The following is an 18,219-nucleotide window of genomic DNA, read 5'->3' as shown; positions in this document are numbered from 1 at the left end:
TTTTCCACATTTTGTTAAGTTACATCCTTATTCAAAAATGGATTAAATAAATAAAAATCCTCAATCTACACACAATACCCAATAATGACAAAGCGAAAACAGGTTTTTAGAAGTGCTTGGAAATGTAAAAAAACAAACAGAAATACCTTATTTACGTAGGTATTCAGATCCTTTGCTATGGGACTCGAAATTGAGCTCAGGTGCATCCGGTTTCCATTGATTATCCTTGAAGATGTTTACACAACTTGATTGGAGTCCACCTGTGGTCAATTCAATTGATTGGATGTTATTTGGAAGGGCGCATGCATGTCTATATAAGGTCCCACAGTTGACAGCGCATGTCAGAACAAAAACCAAGCCATGAGGTCGAAGGAATTGTCCGTAGAGCGCTGAGACACAGAGCTGGGGAAGGGTACTAAAAAATGCCTGTAGCATTGCAGGTCCCCAAGAACATAGTGACCTCCATAATTTTTAAATGGAAGACGTTTAGAACCACCAAGACTCTTCCTAGAGCTGGCTGCCCGGCTAAACTGAGAAATCGGGGGAGAAGAGCCTTGGTCAGGGTGGTGACCAAGAGTCCAATGATCACTCGGACAAAGCTCCAGAGTTCCTCTGTGGAGATGGTTGTCCTTCTGGAAGGTTCTCCCATCTCTGCAGCACAACACCAATCAGGCCTATATGGTAGAGTGGCCAGACCATGAAAAAGGCACATGACAGCCCACTTGGAGTTTGCCAAAAGGAACCTAAAGGACTCTGACAATTATAAACAAGATCATCTGGTCTGATGAAACTAAGATTGAACTCTGGCCAGGAATGCCAAGTGTCACGTCTGGAGGAAACCTGGCACCATCCCTACAGTGAAGCATTATGGTGGCAGCATAATGCTGATTCACATCAATGCGCTATGTAGATATCAATAAATTATATCTGTATCGCCGTAGACGACACCTGTCATCCTTACCTCCGAGTGTTTATTCAAGTTGGATCATCTTAGGTTGCCTACAGCAGTCGCATCATTGGAAGACATAGTTTGGACTGTAGCCTACAAAAGCCCACTCCTACGCTTTTCCCGCAATCCATCAAACACATTTGGTGTGTCATCATAGTGCTCTCTGACTTGTGGTCAGACTCGATCAGGTGGAACGAACTTAAACTTTCGCCTGTTTTCAATTATGATTTGAATGTCATTGAGAACAGAGAAGTGTTAAAACAAATCTAACATCCTTTCTGAATTTCAAAGTAATCCTTGAAGTAATCTAGTTTTTCAAAGGTGTCTAATCTGATTACAATATTTTTGCTGGTAATATAAGATTAGTTACCATTATTTGCAATCCCTTACATGTAATGTAATACATGTAATCCGTTACACCCCAACCCTGGCTGTGTGGATGTTTTTCAGCGGCAGGGACTGGGAGACCAGTCAGGATTGAGGGAAAGATGAACGGAGCAAAGTACAGAGAGATCCTTGATGAAAACCTGCTCCAGAGCCCTCAGGATCTCAGTCTGGGGTGAAGGTTCACCTTCCAACAGGACAATGACCCCTAGCACTCAGCCATGACAATGCAGGAGTGGCATCTCTGGAGAGACCTGAAAATAGCTGTGCAGCTATGCTCCCCATCGAACCTGATAGAGTTTGAGAGAATGGGAGAAACTCACCAAATACAGGTGTGCCAAGCTTGAAGCGTCATACCCAAGAAGACTCGAGGCTGTAATCATTGACAAAGGTGCTTCAACAAAGTACTGATTAAAGGGTCTAAATAATTATGTAAATGTGTTATTTCAGTTTTATTTTTAATAAATTAGCAAAAATGTCAACCTGTTTTTGCTTTGTCATTATGGCGTATTGTGTGTAGATTGATGAGGGGAAGAAATGAGTAAATTTTAGAATAAGGCTGTAATGTAACAAAATGTGGAGGAAGTCGAGGGGTCGGAATACGATCCGAATGCACTGTACCTATATGCACAGCAGTGTTCTAGAATATTGGACTGTTGGCTTTCATACTTTTCACATTTTCAGAGCAGATCAAGCAATTTCTCCAACTGTCAACACATTAAAATGAATAGAGGATGCGTACCGGTAGATGCATTGGTTGGAAATTGTGGGGAGGTGCTGGTTTAGGCTGTTTGTACCCTGCAGATGGTGGTCTCAGTGCCATGTAGCTACAATGGGATACTAGACTATTGCATCAGTGTCTTTGGACTATGGTTTATGTAACCATAATGCTCACTATACATTTCATTCTAAATGGCTAGGCTTGCTGCTTGCAATGTTTTTCAACTGTGAAATTTTTTTATTTGCAGGACAAAGACTTAGAATGCCTGAAGTGCTTCGCTTTGCTTTTCTGGTTGGCTAGCAAGTTTCACCATCCAATTATTTCAGATCTAGCCTACAGGAGTGCAAGTTTCACCATGGCACAGACTGCATACATTGGGACATGAGAATTATTATAATATGTCAATTATAGAACTCTATAGGCTACAGGCTGGCTTTCTCAGGCTATAGGCGATCTGATACATGACACAGATTGGTGTGAGGGCATGTAAACCGTAACCAATATATTCATGAGAATATTCGGCCTTCATGGGTAACTTCTATGATATCATGGTGGTCTGCAAACAAACGTTTGCATGTGCTCATACATAACAGCATGAACAGCATGTGCTCATACATAACCTAATCAGGTGTAACAGTATAGCTTCCGTCCCTCTCCTCGCCCTTACCTGGGCTTGAACCAGGAACCCTCTACACACATCGACAACAGCCACCCTCGAAGCATCGTTACCCACCGCTCCACAAAATCCACGGCCCTTGCAGAGCAAGGTGAACAACTACTTCATGGTCTCAGAGCGAGTGACGTCACCGATTGAAACGCTATTAGCTCGCACCCCGCTAACTAGCTAGCCATTTCACATCGGTTACACAGAATTAACCCGGTGTTCTCATTTAGGCTTACTTACCTTACTCCAGGACTCCATAGTCTCAGACTAACTAAGCCAAATTTAAGCCACGTTCATGAAAACGACTTAAATGCCCTAGTTTAACTAGTACACATTAAGGCCTACTCCTGACTTAATCTAAACCCTATCTGTGAAACCGGCCCGAAGTGTTCGTTGTCATTCAACAAGAGAAGACTAGTTTTCATGTAGATTTTTTAAACTTGAGAAATACTGCACCAAACATCTTAGCTTGATGTAAGTTTGTGCGACTATGACCTGTGGAAAATGTATAAATGAATGACAGATTACTTGATTTAGCAAGTGTTTCTATGTTGTTGCTACTGTGGGTCAAGAGAGACATACAACAGTAATATTTCCACTTTGTTCTAATTTTTCAAGCGAACGTCTTTTTGGGAGTATGAGAGAGGGGTGAGATAGTGAACGTTTCGACTGTCAGGCGGACCGACCGCCCTGGAGACACCATTGGAAATGCACCAAGATCCAGGAATCTGAAGATTGAGCTGAGGAGGACGCTGCTCTCAGATGCAGAGTAGCCCACGTTTTGCGAGCATGGAGAGGGTAGAGATAGTCAGACTAGTAAAGTGTGCTAAGGAACAGAAGCTGGGTATTGGAGAAAGGCCATCAGTTCTACCAGACAATACAGCTGATGAAGGTGCATGAACTTGGTGAATGGATAGACGTGGTTATGAGCAGTGAGGAAGAAGGTGAAGAGCAGTGAGGAAGAAGGTGAAGAGCCGAGTGCAGAAGGAAGATGCGTGTTGAGGAAGAATGGCACCAAGTACAAACTGTACTCTGCTGTCTCTGATGGTTCGGAAATGTAACCTGATGAGAATGAATTACCTGCGGTGGCAGGTGCGGTGAAGACCTCTGAGTCCAAACCTCGCCCCCTATGGTCATGCAAAGGATGATTCTGGCTCAGTGGAAGTGAAGTTCTTGGAGAAAGTGGATCTCTGCCTTTTGGCTGACCCATATGTAGTATCAGGCTGGGTAGAAAATAATTTGAGTACTGTTAAATGCAACGCAGACCCGGTGCTGAGCATGGTGAAACTGAGAAGACACTGTTTGTCCTTTTGAGGTTTTGAAGCAGTCTTGTCAGTTAAGATTCTTACTTACAATGATGGCCTAGGAACAGTGGGTTAACTGCCTTGTTCAGGGGCAGAACGACAGATTTTTACCTTGTCAGCTCAGGGATTCGTTCCAGCAACCTTTCAGTTACTGGCCCAACGCTCTAACCACTAGGCTATCTGCCGACCCCACTAGGCTTCCTGTCACCCCTATATATATATTGTATCCACTCATTAGTTACCTAAAATATAGATGTATGCATTATACAAACGTATGCTAATCCTTCAGGAGGGCTTTGAGGGAGATAATAAAAAAGAGCCCTACTAACTCCTAAAAAACCCTACCCCATCCCCTTCCAACATCAATAACCCTGCACTTCTATATTTCTCTCTCTACAACATACTTACACCAATATAACACATGCTCCACCGTTTAATCTACCCTGCAATTCAGACACATACTGCTTGCCAACCAGATGTAATGACGAGTTCAATGTCCTAGGTGCAACCGAGCAAACAACACCTCTTCCTTCCTATTCTGACCTTTGAATCTTGGTCCACCGACATTTCTCTGGAGGGCATATAAATACCTGCCCTTGGTCTCAGTCCCATCTCTTCTGCCACACATCTATCAAAATTGCTCTGATCTTACATTTGGCCTCAGCTCCACACAGTGGAGCATGAATATCAATTATATCTAGTTTTAAAGCCCCTTTGCCTATCTGGTCTACAATTTCACTCCCTTCCACACCCAGTCTCTCGATTCTCCTTAATAGCGTTAATGCTTGCAATAGTAGATCACTCCGATTAGATTTTCCAGAGGATAAACTACACAATACAGAAAGAGAATCTGAGCATAATACAATTCTGACAGGTTGAACATCCTCCACCTACTGGAGGGCAACCACTATTGCCAACATTTCAACAGAGTACAGACAGTTAATCTGTTAGTCTTCTACATATCTGCACATAAAATTCAGGAATGTAAAAGCCTGCTCCTGTGCGCCCACAATCTGGGTCCTTGGATCCATCTGTGAAAAACTGTAACAATGCATAAACTTCTACCAATGTCATTGTCAACCAGTATATCACTGACTTCTGACCAATCTTTTATTTTTTAATAGCTAGCCTTATTGTTTGGCGTGTTATTAGGCTATTATTACACAGGCAGCTCAATTATTTATTCCACAAAATTCGTCTTTTGACCAATCACATTAGATATTTTCACATCAGCTCTTTTTCAGCAAAAAAAAATCAAACTAAACTGTTTTTTCTCAATCTCTTCATTCAAAGACTCAATCATGGACACTCTTACTGACAGTTGTGGCTGCTTTGAGTGATGTATTGTTGTCTCTAATTTCTTGCCCTTTGTGCTGTTGTCTGTGCCCAATAATGTGTGTACCCTGTTTTGTGTTGCTACCACGTTGATGTCATGTTGTGTTGCTACCATGCTGTGTTGTCTTAAGTCTCTCTTTATGTAGTGTTGTCTCTCTTATCATGATATATGTTTTGTCCTATATTTGTATATACTGTAAACGGCAGCATTCCAGCTGCATACCACCCTGCATACCACTGCTGGCTTGCTTCTGAAGCTAAGCAGGGTTGGTCCTGGTCAGTTCCTGGATGGGAGACCAGATGCTGCTGGAAGTGGTGTTGGAGGGCCAGTAGGATCCCAATGCCCCAGGGCAGTGATTGAGGACACTGCCCTGTGTAGGGTGCCGTCTTTTGGATGGGACGTTAAACGGGTGTCCTGACTCTCTGAGGACATTAAAGATCCCATGGCACTTATCGTAAGAGTAGGGGTGTTAACCCCGGTGTCCTGGTTAAATTCCCAATCTGGCCCTCAAACCATCACGGTCACCTAATAATCCCCAGTTTACAATTGGCTCATTCATCCCCCTCCTCTCCCCTGTAACCTAGTTGTCTGGCTTGACTGCAAACTCTCCTTCCAGACTCATATCAAACATCTCCAATCCAAAATCAAATCTAGAGTCGGCTTTCTATTTCAGATCAAAGCCTCCTTTACTCACGCCGCAAAACTTACCCTAGTAAAAATGACTATCCTACCGATCCTCAACTTCGGCGATGTCATCTACAAAATAGCTTCCAATACTCTACTCAGCAAACTGGATGCAGTTTATCACAGTGCCATCCGTTTTGTTACTAAAGGACCTTATACCACCCACCACTGCGACCTGTATGCTCTAGTCGGCTGGCCCTTGCTACATGTTCATCGCCAGACCCACTGGCTCCAGGTCATCTACAAGTCTATGCTAGGTAAAGCTCCGCCTTATCTCAGTTGACTGGTCACGATGGCAATACCCACCCGTAGCACGCGCTCCAGCAGGTGTATCTCACTGATCATCCCTAAAGCCAAAACCTCATTTGGCTGCCTTTCCTTCCAGTTCTCTGCTGCCTGCGACTGGAACGAATTGCAAAAATCCCTGAAGTTGGAGACTTTTATCTCCCTCACCAACTTTGAACATCTGCTATCACAGCAGCTAACCGATCGCTGCAGCTGTACACAGTCCATCGGTATATAGCCCACCCAATTTACCTACCTCATCCCCATACTGTTTTTATTTTATTTACTTTTCTGCTCTTTTGCACACCAGTATCTCTACCTGCACATCATCATCTGATCATTTATCACTCCAGTTTTAATCTGCTAAATTGTAATTATTCACTCCTATAGCCTATTTATTGCCTACCTCCTCATGCCTTTTGCACACAATGTATATAGATTATTTTTTTCTACTATGTTATTGACTTGTTAATTGTTTACTCCATGTGTAACTGTTGTTGTCTGTTCACACTGCTATGCTTTATCTTGGCCAGGTTGCAGTTGCAAATGAGAACTTGTTCTCAACTAGCCTACATGGTTAAATAAAGGTTAAATAAATAAATTTAAAAAATTACAAAAATATTCCCCAGGTCATTGCTGCAAATGAGAACGTGTTCTCAGTCAATTTACCTGGTAAAATAACGGATAAATACTTGTTTTTTTATTTTTATTTTTAATCCCAGCCTTTTGCCTTTTGGTAGGCCGTCATTGTAAATAAGAATGTGTCCTTATGTTAACTGACTTGTTAACTGACTTGCCAAGTTAAATGAAGGTTAAATAAATTGGTCAAAAGACCAATTAGTGAAAAAATATCAAATCGAATTGTATTTCATACAGTGTATTTCGTACACCGTACAGTGAAATGCGGACTTACAAGCTCTTAACCAATAACGCTTTAAGAAGTTAATAAAAAATAACAATAATAATAATAACAGATAAGTTTTAAAAAAAATGGACTGCCTGACGACGCAGCCTCACATTACTTGTTTACCCAAATATGTGTAGGTAGGCTACGTCATTGGAAATACAGTATAAATTCATTTCTGATCAGTTTTGACAGAGAACTATTATTTCACAGGTAATAGCCAACTCGAGGCGGAGCGTAGCGTCCTCAAATTGAAGCACGGGTTGGATTCCATGCAGGTGTGCGGAAAGAGAAGAGAACGAACAAAGCAGAAGCGGCGTTCGCTGTTTCATGAGCCAAATGGCGATACAGAAATACCTTTAAAATGACTTGAGTGCGAACGGAATTCAACATGGGGAATTTAGGTGAGTTTACTTGTATTCATTGTACGGATGTGTAGTTTAAATGAAAATGAAGATACGTAGGCTACTTCAGAAGTGTGAGTTTCTAATCTGAGCATTATTTTCTGGGTGGGGTCGGCATGCCGACGGTTTTTTGTTTGTTTGTAGAGTGTCTGTCATTAAAGGAACTACCATGGGATGTCGTCGTTTCTAGCAATGTCGTTTCCAGTATAATGCATTGGTCTAACTATCTGGCTATCTGATTTAATATAGTAACATTAAACAGTATGAATAACAGAACGTGGGTCAATAACGTCATTTTCCCAGTTTGGACAATGATTGCTCATTAGGCGGGCCTAAAGTAATAATATTGGTTGTGTATGCCTATTCGTAAACAATTGATGGATTAGTAGATGTGGAATAGTAGCGGATCGCAATGTCATCACTTACACTAAGGTGCAGGCCTGAATTGACCAATTGTATTTCGGTTTAGCTGGGTGAGAGGAGGCTAAACTTTAACTACCTGGTTCAATTTGCTTCAGAGAAGGTGGCATAAATTATCTAGGCCCCTCTCTTTTATTTTCATAGACGGGCTGGTAGCCTAATAGTCTTTTATTTTGTGCATTGTTTAGCATACTGTATTTTCTTCTCAACAAATGCATAATTAACTTGCAGAGACTGGCAATTGGTCTTTATACTCACAACAGTTACCATTTCTGGTGTTGCCCAGGGTCAGATATGTTGATTCAGTTGTAATTACACTATACATTGCCTTGTTTTCAAACTGTCTGTAACCAGACTAGAAATTGGAGTGGGAGGCCCCGGTGCACAACTGAGCAAGAGGACAAGTACATTAGTGTCTAGTTTGAGAAACCGATGACTCCGGGATGCTGGCATTCTAGGCAGAGTTCCTCTCTCCAGTGTGTTCTTTTGCCCATCTTAATCTTTTATTTTTATTGGCCAGTCTGAGAGATGGCTTTTTCTTTGCAACTCTGCCTAGAAGGCCAGCATCCCGGAGTCATCTCTTCACTGTTGACTTTGAGACTGGTGTTTTGCCGGCACTATTTAATGCAGCTGACAGTTGAGGACTTGTGAGGCATCTGTTTCTCAAACTAGACACTAATGTACTTTTCCTCTTGCTCAGTTGTGCACCGGGGCCTCCCACTCTCTCTATTCTGGTTCGAGACAGTTTGTGCTGTTCTGTGAAGGGAGTAGTACACAGCGTTGTACGAGGTCTTCAGTTTCTTGGTAATTTCTCACATGGAATAGCCTTCACTTATCAGAACAAGAATAGACTGAGTTTCAGAATCAAGTACTTTGTTTCTGGCCATTTTGAGCCTGTAATCGAAACCACTAGTGCTGATGCTCCAGATACTCAACTAGTCTAAAGAAGGCAGTTTTATTGCTTCTTTAATTAGAACATCTGTTTTCAGTTGTGCTAACATGAATGCAAAAGGTTTTTCTAATGGACAATTAGCCTTTTAAAATGATACAGTTGGATTAGCTAACACAACGGGCCATTGGAACACAGGAGTGATGGTTGCTGATAATGGGCCTCTGTACACCTATGTAGATATTCCATTAAAAATCAGCTGTTTGCAGCTACATTAGTGATTTACAACATTAACAATGTCTACACTAAATTTCTGATCAATTGTATGTTATTTTAATAGACAAAAAATTAGCTTTTCTTTCAAAAACAAGGACATTTCTAAGTGACCTTAAACTTTTGAACAGCAGTGTATTCAAAAGTATGTGGACACCTCTTAAAATTTGTGGATTTGGTTATTTCAGCCACACCCGTTGACATATGTATAAAATTGAGCACACAGCCATGCTATCTCCATAGACAAACATTGGCAGTAGAATGGCCTTATTGAAAAGCTTTGTGACTTTCAACATGGCACCGTCATAGGATGCCATCTTTCCAACAAGTCAGTTCGTCTAATTTCTGCCCTGCTAGAGCTGCCCCGGTCAACTGTAAGTGCTGTTATTGTGAAGTGGAAACATCTAGGAGCAACAACGACTCAGCCACAAAGTGGTATGCCACACAAGATCACGCAACGGGACTGCCAAGTGCTAAACCGTGTAAAAATTCTGTCCTTGGTTGCAACACTCACTCACTGCCTCTGGAAGCAACGTCAGCACAAGAACTGTTCGCCGGGAGCTTCATGAAATGGGTTTCCACGACAGTGAAGCTGCACACAAGCCTAAGATCACCATGCGCAACGGCAAGCGTCGGATGGAGTGGTGTAAAGCTCACCTCTATTGGAATAATGGTTTGGGCTAGGGCCCTTAGTTCCAGTGAAACAGTCTTAACACTACATTATACAATGACATTCTAGACGATTCTGTGCTTCCAACTTTGTGGCAACAGTTTGGAAGGCCCTTTCCTGTTAGCGCATGACAATACCCCCATGCACAAAGCGAGGTCCATACAGAAATGGCTTGTCGAGATCGGTGTGAAAGAACTTGACGAGCATGCACAGAGCCCTGACCTGAACTCCATCAAACACCTTTGAGATGAATTGGAACGCTGACTGCGAGCCAGCCCTAATCCCCTAACATCAGTGCCGACCTCACTAATGCTCTTGTGGCTGAATGGAAGCAAGTCCCCCGCAGCGATGTTCCAACATCTAGTGGAAAGCCTTCCCAGAAGAGTGGAGGCTGTTATAGCAGCAAAGGGGGTACAACTCTATATTGATGCACATGGTTTTGCAACGAGATGTTCGACAAGCAGGTGTCCACATACTTTGGGTAATGTAGTGTACATTGAAGTCAGTGTTTACTATTTACCCACAGATTATCTACAGTGATGGAAAATATTGAAGCAATGTTTCTATCCTCTGCTCCAGGTGTGTGCTGTGCAGACCTGAAGGACAACAAGACCCTTATGAAAATGGGCCTAGGACTGGTGCTGGTGGGACACGTCAACTTCTTGCTGGGAGCGCTGGTACATGGCGTTGTGCTCAGGCACATCAACGTGCATGTTCAAGCCAGGGTCATGGGGTACGCCATCTACATCATCATCGCCCTGGTGGCAGGGCTCGTGGTGAGTGACTGGAGGCTGGCACAGATAATAAAAGCACTGATCATCAGCAGCCAAACTATTCCCTGTGTTGTCCTTACATTGTGTATTGCTCATTTGTGCAGTATATTGTGTTTTGGGTTTTCTTTAATAAAGTTATGATTCTTGTTTGGAATACAGTATCATCCTGTAGTAACAAAGAGCCCAAACATAATTTTGTAAAGGTTGTGACCTTTTGGTGACATTCTGGTAACTTTATCATGTGACCTGATAGTAGTAGTAGTAGTATCTCCATTTGTGGTCCTTTGGTAGACTGGAGCCATTTTAGTTAGTGAATTGTTGGTTGTACCATTCTAGCCTGTGGGCCAATAGGAACAGTGTATTAACTAACATGTGACTTGACTTCTGTGTCTTCAGGGAATCATAGCTGGAATAGTAGCCATTGTCCTATCCAAAAACCTGAAAAACAGGATTCTGGTAAATATTGCTTCATTCTTTCCTACAGTAGTTTCTTTCTCCACCTATCAGGGACAAGGCAAAATACTGTTTTGTTTGTATTTGTCAGAACTTGCCCTTGTGTCTGGGCACGTTTTAGTATCCTCTGGTTCTTTATCTATGTGTGTGGGCGAGTTAAACCCATATTCAAAAAATGTATTGGGTGCCATGTACATTCAAATAAAGGCAGGCATTATCAATACACATGCAAAAATGGAACCCACCCTCCATACACATACATCATTTGTAACTTGTCAGCCAAGTCAAACAATATATACTGTATAGGCATAATATACACATTTACACTGTTTTGTTGCATTACAAAGTGGGATTTAACTATACTTTTATCATTGATCTACAGAAAATGCTCCATAATATCAAAGTGAAAAAAATCTACAAATGTGATAAATTCAATAACTAAAATATATAGTATTCACCCCCTTTGTTTAGGCAAGTCTAAATTAGTTCAGAACTAAACTTTGGCTTAACAAATCACAAGTTATATGGACTCACTCTGTGAAATAATAGGGGTTGACATGATTTTTTAATGATTACCCCTTCCTCTGTCCCCCATACATTCATTTGTAAGCACAGCTTCGACGACAGACCAGGGAGCTTTTTTGAAAGCCTCATAAAGAAGGGCAGTGACGAGTAGATGGGTAACAATAACAAATCAGACATTAAATATACTGTATCTTTTTTATGGCCAAATATTATAGAGAATAAGACACAGCTGTAATTGCTGCCAAAGGTGTTTCTAACATGTTTTGAAGTGAATAATTATCTAATCAAGGTATATTAGTGGTTTCTTTTTCATTAATCTTTAAATATAATACTTATTCTTCCACTTTGACAGTATTTTGTATAGATCATAGACAAAGGACAATTGTAACACAATAAGATGTAAGGAAATCCAAGGGGGTGTAGACTTTACAGTATATGCACTGTACAGTGTGTCTATATATATGTATATATATATATACAATTGTGCCGAACTGCACCATGTAGCCACTTATTTTACTATCCAAATATATTGGTATATATACCTAGTACATCCTAGTCTACCTGTCACGTGAGCTTTTTTGATGTTGGTAAATACGTTATGTGACAAAGTATATGGACACCTGCTCATCGAACATCTCATGGGCATTAATATGGAGTTGCCCCCCCCCCCCCCTTGCGGCTATAACAACCTCCATTCTTCTGGGAAGGTATTCCACTAGATGTTGGAAGATTACTGTTGGGACTTGCTTCTATTCAGCCACACGCATTGATATTGGGCGTTCAAAGGTTTTCGATGGGGTTGCGGTCAGGGCTCTGTGCAGGCCAGTCAAGTTCTTCCGCACCGATCTTGACAAACCATTTCTATATAGAACTCGCTTTGTGCATGGGGGCATTGTCATGCTGCCACAAAGTTGGAAGCACAGAATCGTCTAGAATGTCATTGTATGCTGTAGCATTAAGATTTCCTTTCACTGGAACTAAGGGGTCTAGCCCAAACCATGAAAAACATCGCCACATCATTATTCCTCCTCCACCAAACTTTATAGTTGGCACTACGCAGTCGGGCAGGTACCGTTCTCCTGGCATCCGCCAAACCCACATTTGTCTGTCGGACTGCTAGATGGTGAAGCATGATTAATCACATCAGAGAACGTGTTTCCACTGATCCAGAGTTAAATGGCGGCGAGCTTTACACCACTCCAGCCGATATTTGGCATTGCGCATAATCTTAGACTTGTGTGCGGCTTCTCTGCATTGGAACCCCATTTTATGAAGCTCCCGACGAACAGTTCCTGTGCTGACGTTTCTTCCAGAGGCAGTTTGGAACTGTGTAGTGAATGTTGCAGCGGGTGTTGCTTAAATAGCAGAATCAACTAATTTTGAAGGGGTGTCCATGTGCTTTTGTTTGTGTATATATACACTGCTCAAAAAAATAAAGGGAACACTTAAACAACACAGTGTAACTCCAAGTCAATCACACTTCTGTGAAATCAAACTGTCCACTTAGGACGCAACACTGACAATACATTTCACATGCTGTTGTGCAAATGGAATAGACAACAGGTGGAAATTTTAGGCAATTAGCAAGACACCCCCAATAAAGGAATGGTTCTGCAGGTGATAACCACAGACCAGTTCCTATGCTTCCTGGCTGACGTTTTGGTCACTTTTGAATGCTGGTGGTGCTTTTACTCTAGTGGTAGCATGAGACTGAGTCTACAACCCACACAAGTGACTCAGGTAGTGCTGCTCATCCAGGATGGCACATCAATGCGAGCTGTGGCAAGAAGGTTTGCTGTGTCTGTCAGCATAGTGCTTACAGCCCAACACCGTGCAGGACGTTCGGCATTTGCCAGAGAACACCAAGATTGTGCTCTTCACAGATGAAAGCAGGTTCACACTGAGTACATATGACCATCTGGAGACACCGTGGAGAACGTTCTGCTGCCTGCAACATCCTCCAGCATGACCGGTTTGGCGGTGGGTCAGTCGTGGGGTGGAATTTCTTTGGGGCGCCGCACAGCCCTTCATGTGCTCGCCAGAGGTAGCCTGACTGCCATTAGGTACCGAGATGAGATCCTCAGACCCCTTGTGAGACCATATGCTGGTGCGGTTGGCCCTGGGTTCCTCCTAATGCAAGACAATGCTAGTCCTCGTGGCTGGAGTGTGTCAGCAGTTCCTGCAAGAGGAAGGCATTGATGCTATGGTCTGGCCCGCCCGTTCCCCAGACCTGAATCCAATTGAGCACATCTGGGACATCATGTCTCGCTCCATCCACCAACTCTACATTGCACCACAGACTGTCCAAGAGTTGGCGGCTGCTTTAGTCCAGGTCTGGGAGGAGATCCCTCAGGAGACCATCCGCCACCTCATCAGGAGCATGCCCAGGCGTTGTAGGAGGCACGTGGAGGCCACACACACTACGGAGTCTCATTTTGACTTGTTTTAATTACATCAAATTTGGATCAGCCTGTAGTGTGGTTTTCCACTTTAATTTTGAGTGTGACTCCAAATCCAGACCTCTATGGGTTGATAAATTTGATTTCCATTGATCATTTTTGTGTGATTTGTTGTCCGCACATTCAACTATGTAAAGAAAAAAGTATTTAAGAATTTTTAATTCATTCAGATCTAGGATGTTATTTTAGTGTTCCCTTTATTTTTGAGCTATTGATATATATATATATATCATACTTGTTCTCCCCACTGTGTGTGTGTGCACACAGTGGGGAGAACAAGTATGAGATACACTGTCGATTTTGCAGGTTTCCTACTTACAAAGCATCTAGAGGTCTGTAATTTTTATCATAGGTACACTTCAACTGTGAGAGACGGTAACTAAAACAAAAATCCAGAATCACATTGTATCATTTTTAAGTAGTCAATGCAATAAAATGCAAATTGATAAGTATTTTATCACCTACCAACCAGTAAGAATTCCGGCTCTCACAGACAGACTTGTTAGTTTTTCTTTAAGAATCCTGCCTGTTCTCCACTCGTTACCTGTATAAAAGACACCTGTCCACACACTCAATCAAACAGACTCCAACCTCTCCACAATGGCCAAGACCAGAGAGCTGTGTAAGGACATCAGGGATAAAATTGTAGACCTGCACAAGGTTGGGATGGGCTACAGGGCAATAGGCAAGCAGCTTGGTGAGAAGGCAACAACTGTTGGCGCAATTATTAGAAAATGGAAGAAGTTCAAGATGACGATCAACCACCCTCGGTCTGGGGCTCCATGCAAGATCTCACCTTGTGGGGCATCAATGATCATGAGGAAGGTGAGGGATCAGCCCAGAAATACACAGCAGGACCTGGTCAATGACCCGAAGAGAGCAGTGACCACAGTCTGAAAGAACCATTCGTAACACACAACGCCGTCATTGATTAAAATCCTGCAGCGAACGCAAGGTCCCCCTGCTCAAGCCAGCACATGTTCAGGCACGTCTGAAGTTGGCCAATGACCATCTGGATGATCCAGAGGAGGAATGGGAGATGGTCATGTGGTCTGATGAGACAAAAATAGAGCTTTTTGGTCTAAACTCCACTCGCTGTGTTTGGAGGAAGAAGGATGAGTACAACACCATCCCAACCGTGAAGCATGGGGGTGGAAACATCATTCTTTGATGCTTTTCTGCAAGGGGGACAGGACGACTGTAGCGTATTGAGGGGAGGATGGATGGGGCCATGTATCTCGATCTTGTCCAACAACCTCCTTCCCTCAGTAAGAGCATTGAAGATGGGTCGTGGCTGGGTCTTCCAGCATGACAATGACCTGAAACATACAGCCAGGGCAACTAAGGAGTGGCTCCGTAAGAAGCATCTCAAGGTCCTGGAGTGACCTAGCCAGTCTCCAGACCTGAACCCAATAGAAAATCTTTGGAGGGAGCTGAACATCAGTATTGCCCAGCGACAGCCCCGAAACCTGAAGGATCTGCAATGACTTTATTTAACTTATGTGACTTCTGAAGGTAATTTGTTGCAACAGATCTTATTTAGGGGCTTTCATAGCAAAGAGGGGTGAATACATATTAGAGTTCGACCGATTTAATTGGAATGGCTTTTTTTTTTTTTTTTTTTTTTAAATTGGGGCCGATTTCAAGTTTCATAACAATCTATTTTTGGTCGCCGATATAAAAAATTATAATTTAAAAAAATATTTTATTAAAATGTTTTATACTTTTTTTTTTTTTTTTTTAACTAGGCAAGTCAGTTAAGAACACGTTCTTATTTTCAATGACTGCCTAGGAACGGTGGGTTAACTGCCTCGTTCAGGGGCAGAACAACAGATTTTCACCTTGTCAACTCGAGGGATTCAATCTTGCAAACTTACAGTTAACTAGTCCAACACTAACGACCTGCCTCTCGTTGCACTCCACAAGGAGACTGCCTGTTACTTTTTTTGGTCCTCCAATAATCTGTATCGGCGTTAAATCATCATCGGTCGACATCTAATACATATGCACACACTACTTTTCCATTTTTGAAGTTCACTTCACCAATTTAGAACATTTTGTATGCTCATTTACATGAAATCCCCCCCCCCCCCAAATCCTTTTAAATTACAGGTAGTAATGCAACAAATTAGGAAAAACACCAAGGGGGATGAATACCTTTTGCAAGGCACTGTATGTATTCCCCAAACCCTACCGCCCCTAATTGGAGTAAACTAATAGACTTCAACACTTAAGCTAATACTTCCAGTTTTTACATTTTACGGAGACTATTTTACATGTTTTTAGTCCCACCCTTCATCTCCATTCAAACCCTCACAAGCTTTTTTTGGTTATTGCCCCTTGCAGATGTGGGCGCTGTTGGTGGTCAGTTTAGTGTCAGGCCTTCTGGCAATCGCCTCCACTGTGGGGTTAACCATTTCCATGGTTAAGGCCATTATGAGTGGAGGTCGGGGCCTGCTGAAGAATTGCAAGTTCCCTGACGCGATTGGCTACTCCAGTGTCAATGAGTGCCCCTTTGACCCCACAAGGATCTATGTAAGTATTTATCAAAAGCTATTAATGACATTCAGTTGTTTTTAACTTCAAATGCACATAACAGTATTTAATATTAAGATTTTAAGAATTGAGGTTGTTTGTTTACATAGACTTCGCACGGGCTTGTAGGAGTATAACACACCTTTGTTCTCCCTAGGAAACGACTATTATTCTGTGGGTTCCTCTCATTCTAATGTGTGTGGTGGAAGTGGTGTTCTCAGGCCGCTGTTTTGCTGTCTGCACCTCCTTCCTCCGCCTCTGTACATGCAGAAGACGAAGGAAGATTGTCAATGGCAGAAGGGTAAGTTAACTACACTTGCGATGAGTTAGCTTGTCTGAGACCTGAAGATTTGTATTAACTCTCAGATCTAAAGCGCTGAACCCTAGGTGTGGGCTAATGCAGCCTTGGGGCGCCTGGATGACATTTGATCAAATCCAGGTTGCAAAGTCCTGTCTTCACTTACAAACGGCAATGCTAAACATTTCACTGACCCCGTGTGCTTATTCATTATGCATGTTATGTTACATTTCTCCAACAAAACAGGAGGTACCTACCTGAATTTGTCCAATAGAAAAACTTTGCTCTTAAGGTTTCACAACTAATGTGTGAGTGTGCGGATCATGTTTTATACCCCTTTGTTGCAGGTGCGCATTCAGACTCCAGGTGAAATGTTACCGGTGTCGCCTTCTCCTGAGTCAGAGCCGGCAGAGCAACATGAACTGCTGAAGCCTGACTCACCGACCGAGAGGAGTGAATGGGTCTGAACTAATCCACCATCTGCACTGACTGTTCAGGACCCATGGTTCCTGTATGTTGACTGGAGGAAGTAGTGCTATTGAATAACTAGCCAAATTTGATGTTCTTGTCACATGATTACTGTTTCTTGAAAGGAACATGTTCAAGACTAACCCCGATGTCACTGCAAATATTGTCTACTTAACCTGTTTCCCCTGCCATGGAAAAGGAGTAGGGTTGCAAAGGGTGGGTATATTACTGTCAAGGTTTACCAGAACTTTATCACATGACATCTAGTGGCCTTTTAGGTACTTCAGATTATCACAGGTAAATTACAATCCAAAGTTTTTTTTTTAAAGCTGTAAAACAAGCTTAGTGAACACCATTTGAGGGTTTCAACATGAAATCACTTTTTCCATGTGCCAAAACATTTAGTCATATTGGAGCAGTTGCAGAGTTAATTGAAGATAATGCCGTTGTTGATTAGTTCTCCATTAATTAGGCTATTTCCTCTTGAACATATGTTCTATCCACTAGAAATTAATGTACATGATGGACAGATGTAAATCAAAGAAAGAATACGCTAAGTTAATCAAGGAGCAACTGAAGATGTTCTGGACTAAACAACTCAATGCATTCGTAGTATATAGCTGTAGATTCTCATAGCATTGGTTTCTTAATGTGTGCCCCTTCATATTTGTAAGCACTACTGGGAAGACATCTTCAATTTCATGTTTGCAGAATAAAATCAGTAAATGTGTCATGACATTTTTGCTTGGCTTAAAGGAATGTGCCCTCACCAAAATATCATTGCTGAACATCAATCCGGGAACGCTGATTTCATTGAAATT

The 18,219-nt window shown here is 42.2% G+C and overlaps 1 protein-coding gene across 1 annotated transcript; it reads left to right on the top strand.

Moving 5' to 3' along the window:
• Positions 1-7,423: 7,423 nt before the first annotated feature.
• Positions 7,424-18,134, top strand: tmem54a (transmembrane protein 54a). The gene is made up of 6 exons (XM_064928413.1): positions 7,424-7,635; positions 10,467-10,663; positions 11,057-11,116; positions 16,444-16,632; positions 16,790-16,933; positions 17,278-18,134. The coding sequence occupies exons 1-6, from the start codon at positions 7,623-7,625 to the stop codon at positions 17,395-17,397; spliced, it is 723 nt and encodes a 240-aa protein (XP_064784485.1). The 5' UTR covers positions 7,424-7,622; the 3' UTR covers positions 17,398-18,134.
• The last annotated feature ends 85 nt before the right edge of the window (positions 18,135-18,219 follow it).

The sequence above is a fragment of the Oncorhynchus masou genome, chromosome 21 (genome assembly GCF_036934945.1).
Source record: "Oncorhynchus masou masou isolate Uvic2021 chromosome 21, UVic_Omas_1.1, whole genome shotgun sequence".
Classification (NCBI taxonomy): domain Eukaryota; kingdom Metazoa; phylum Chordata; class Actinopteri; order Salmoniformes; family Salmonidae; genus Oncorhynchus; species Oncorhynchus masou.
This window is presented reverse-complemented; position numbering and strand designations above follow the sequence as displayed.

Excerpts from the sequence above, each read along its gene's own strand:
- tmem54a (XM_064928413.1), top strand. Across the intron at positions 16,633-16,789 it reads TTGACCCCACAAGGATCTAT|GAAACGACTATTATTCTGTG; the intron begins GTAAGTATTTAT and ends TGTTCTCCCTAG. Across the intron at positions 16,934-17,277 it reads AGATTGTCAATGGCAGAAGG|GTGCGCATTCAGACTCCAGG; the intron begins GTAAGTTAACTA and ends CCTTTGTTGCAG.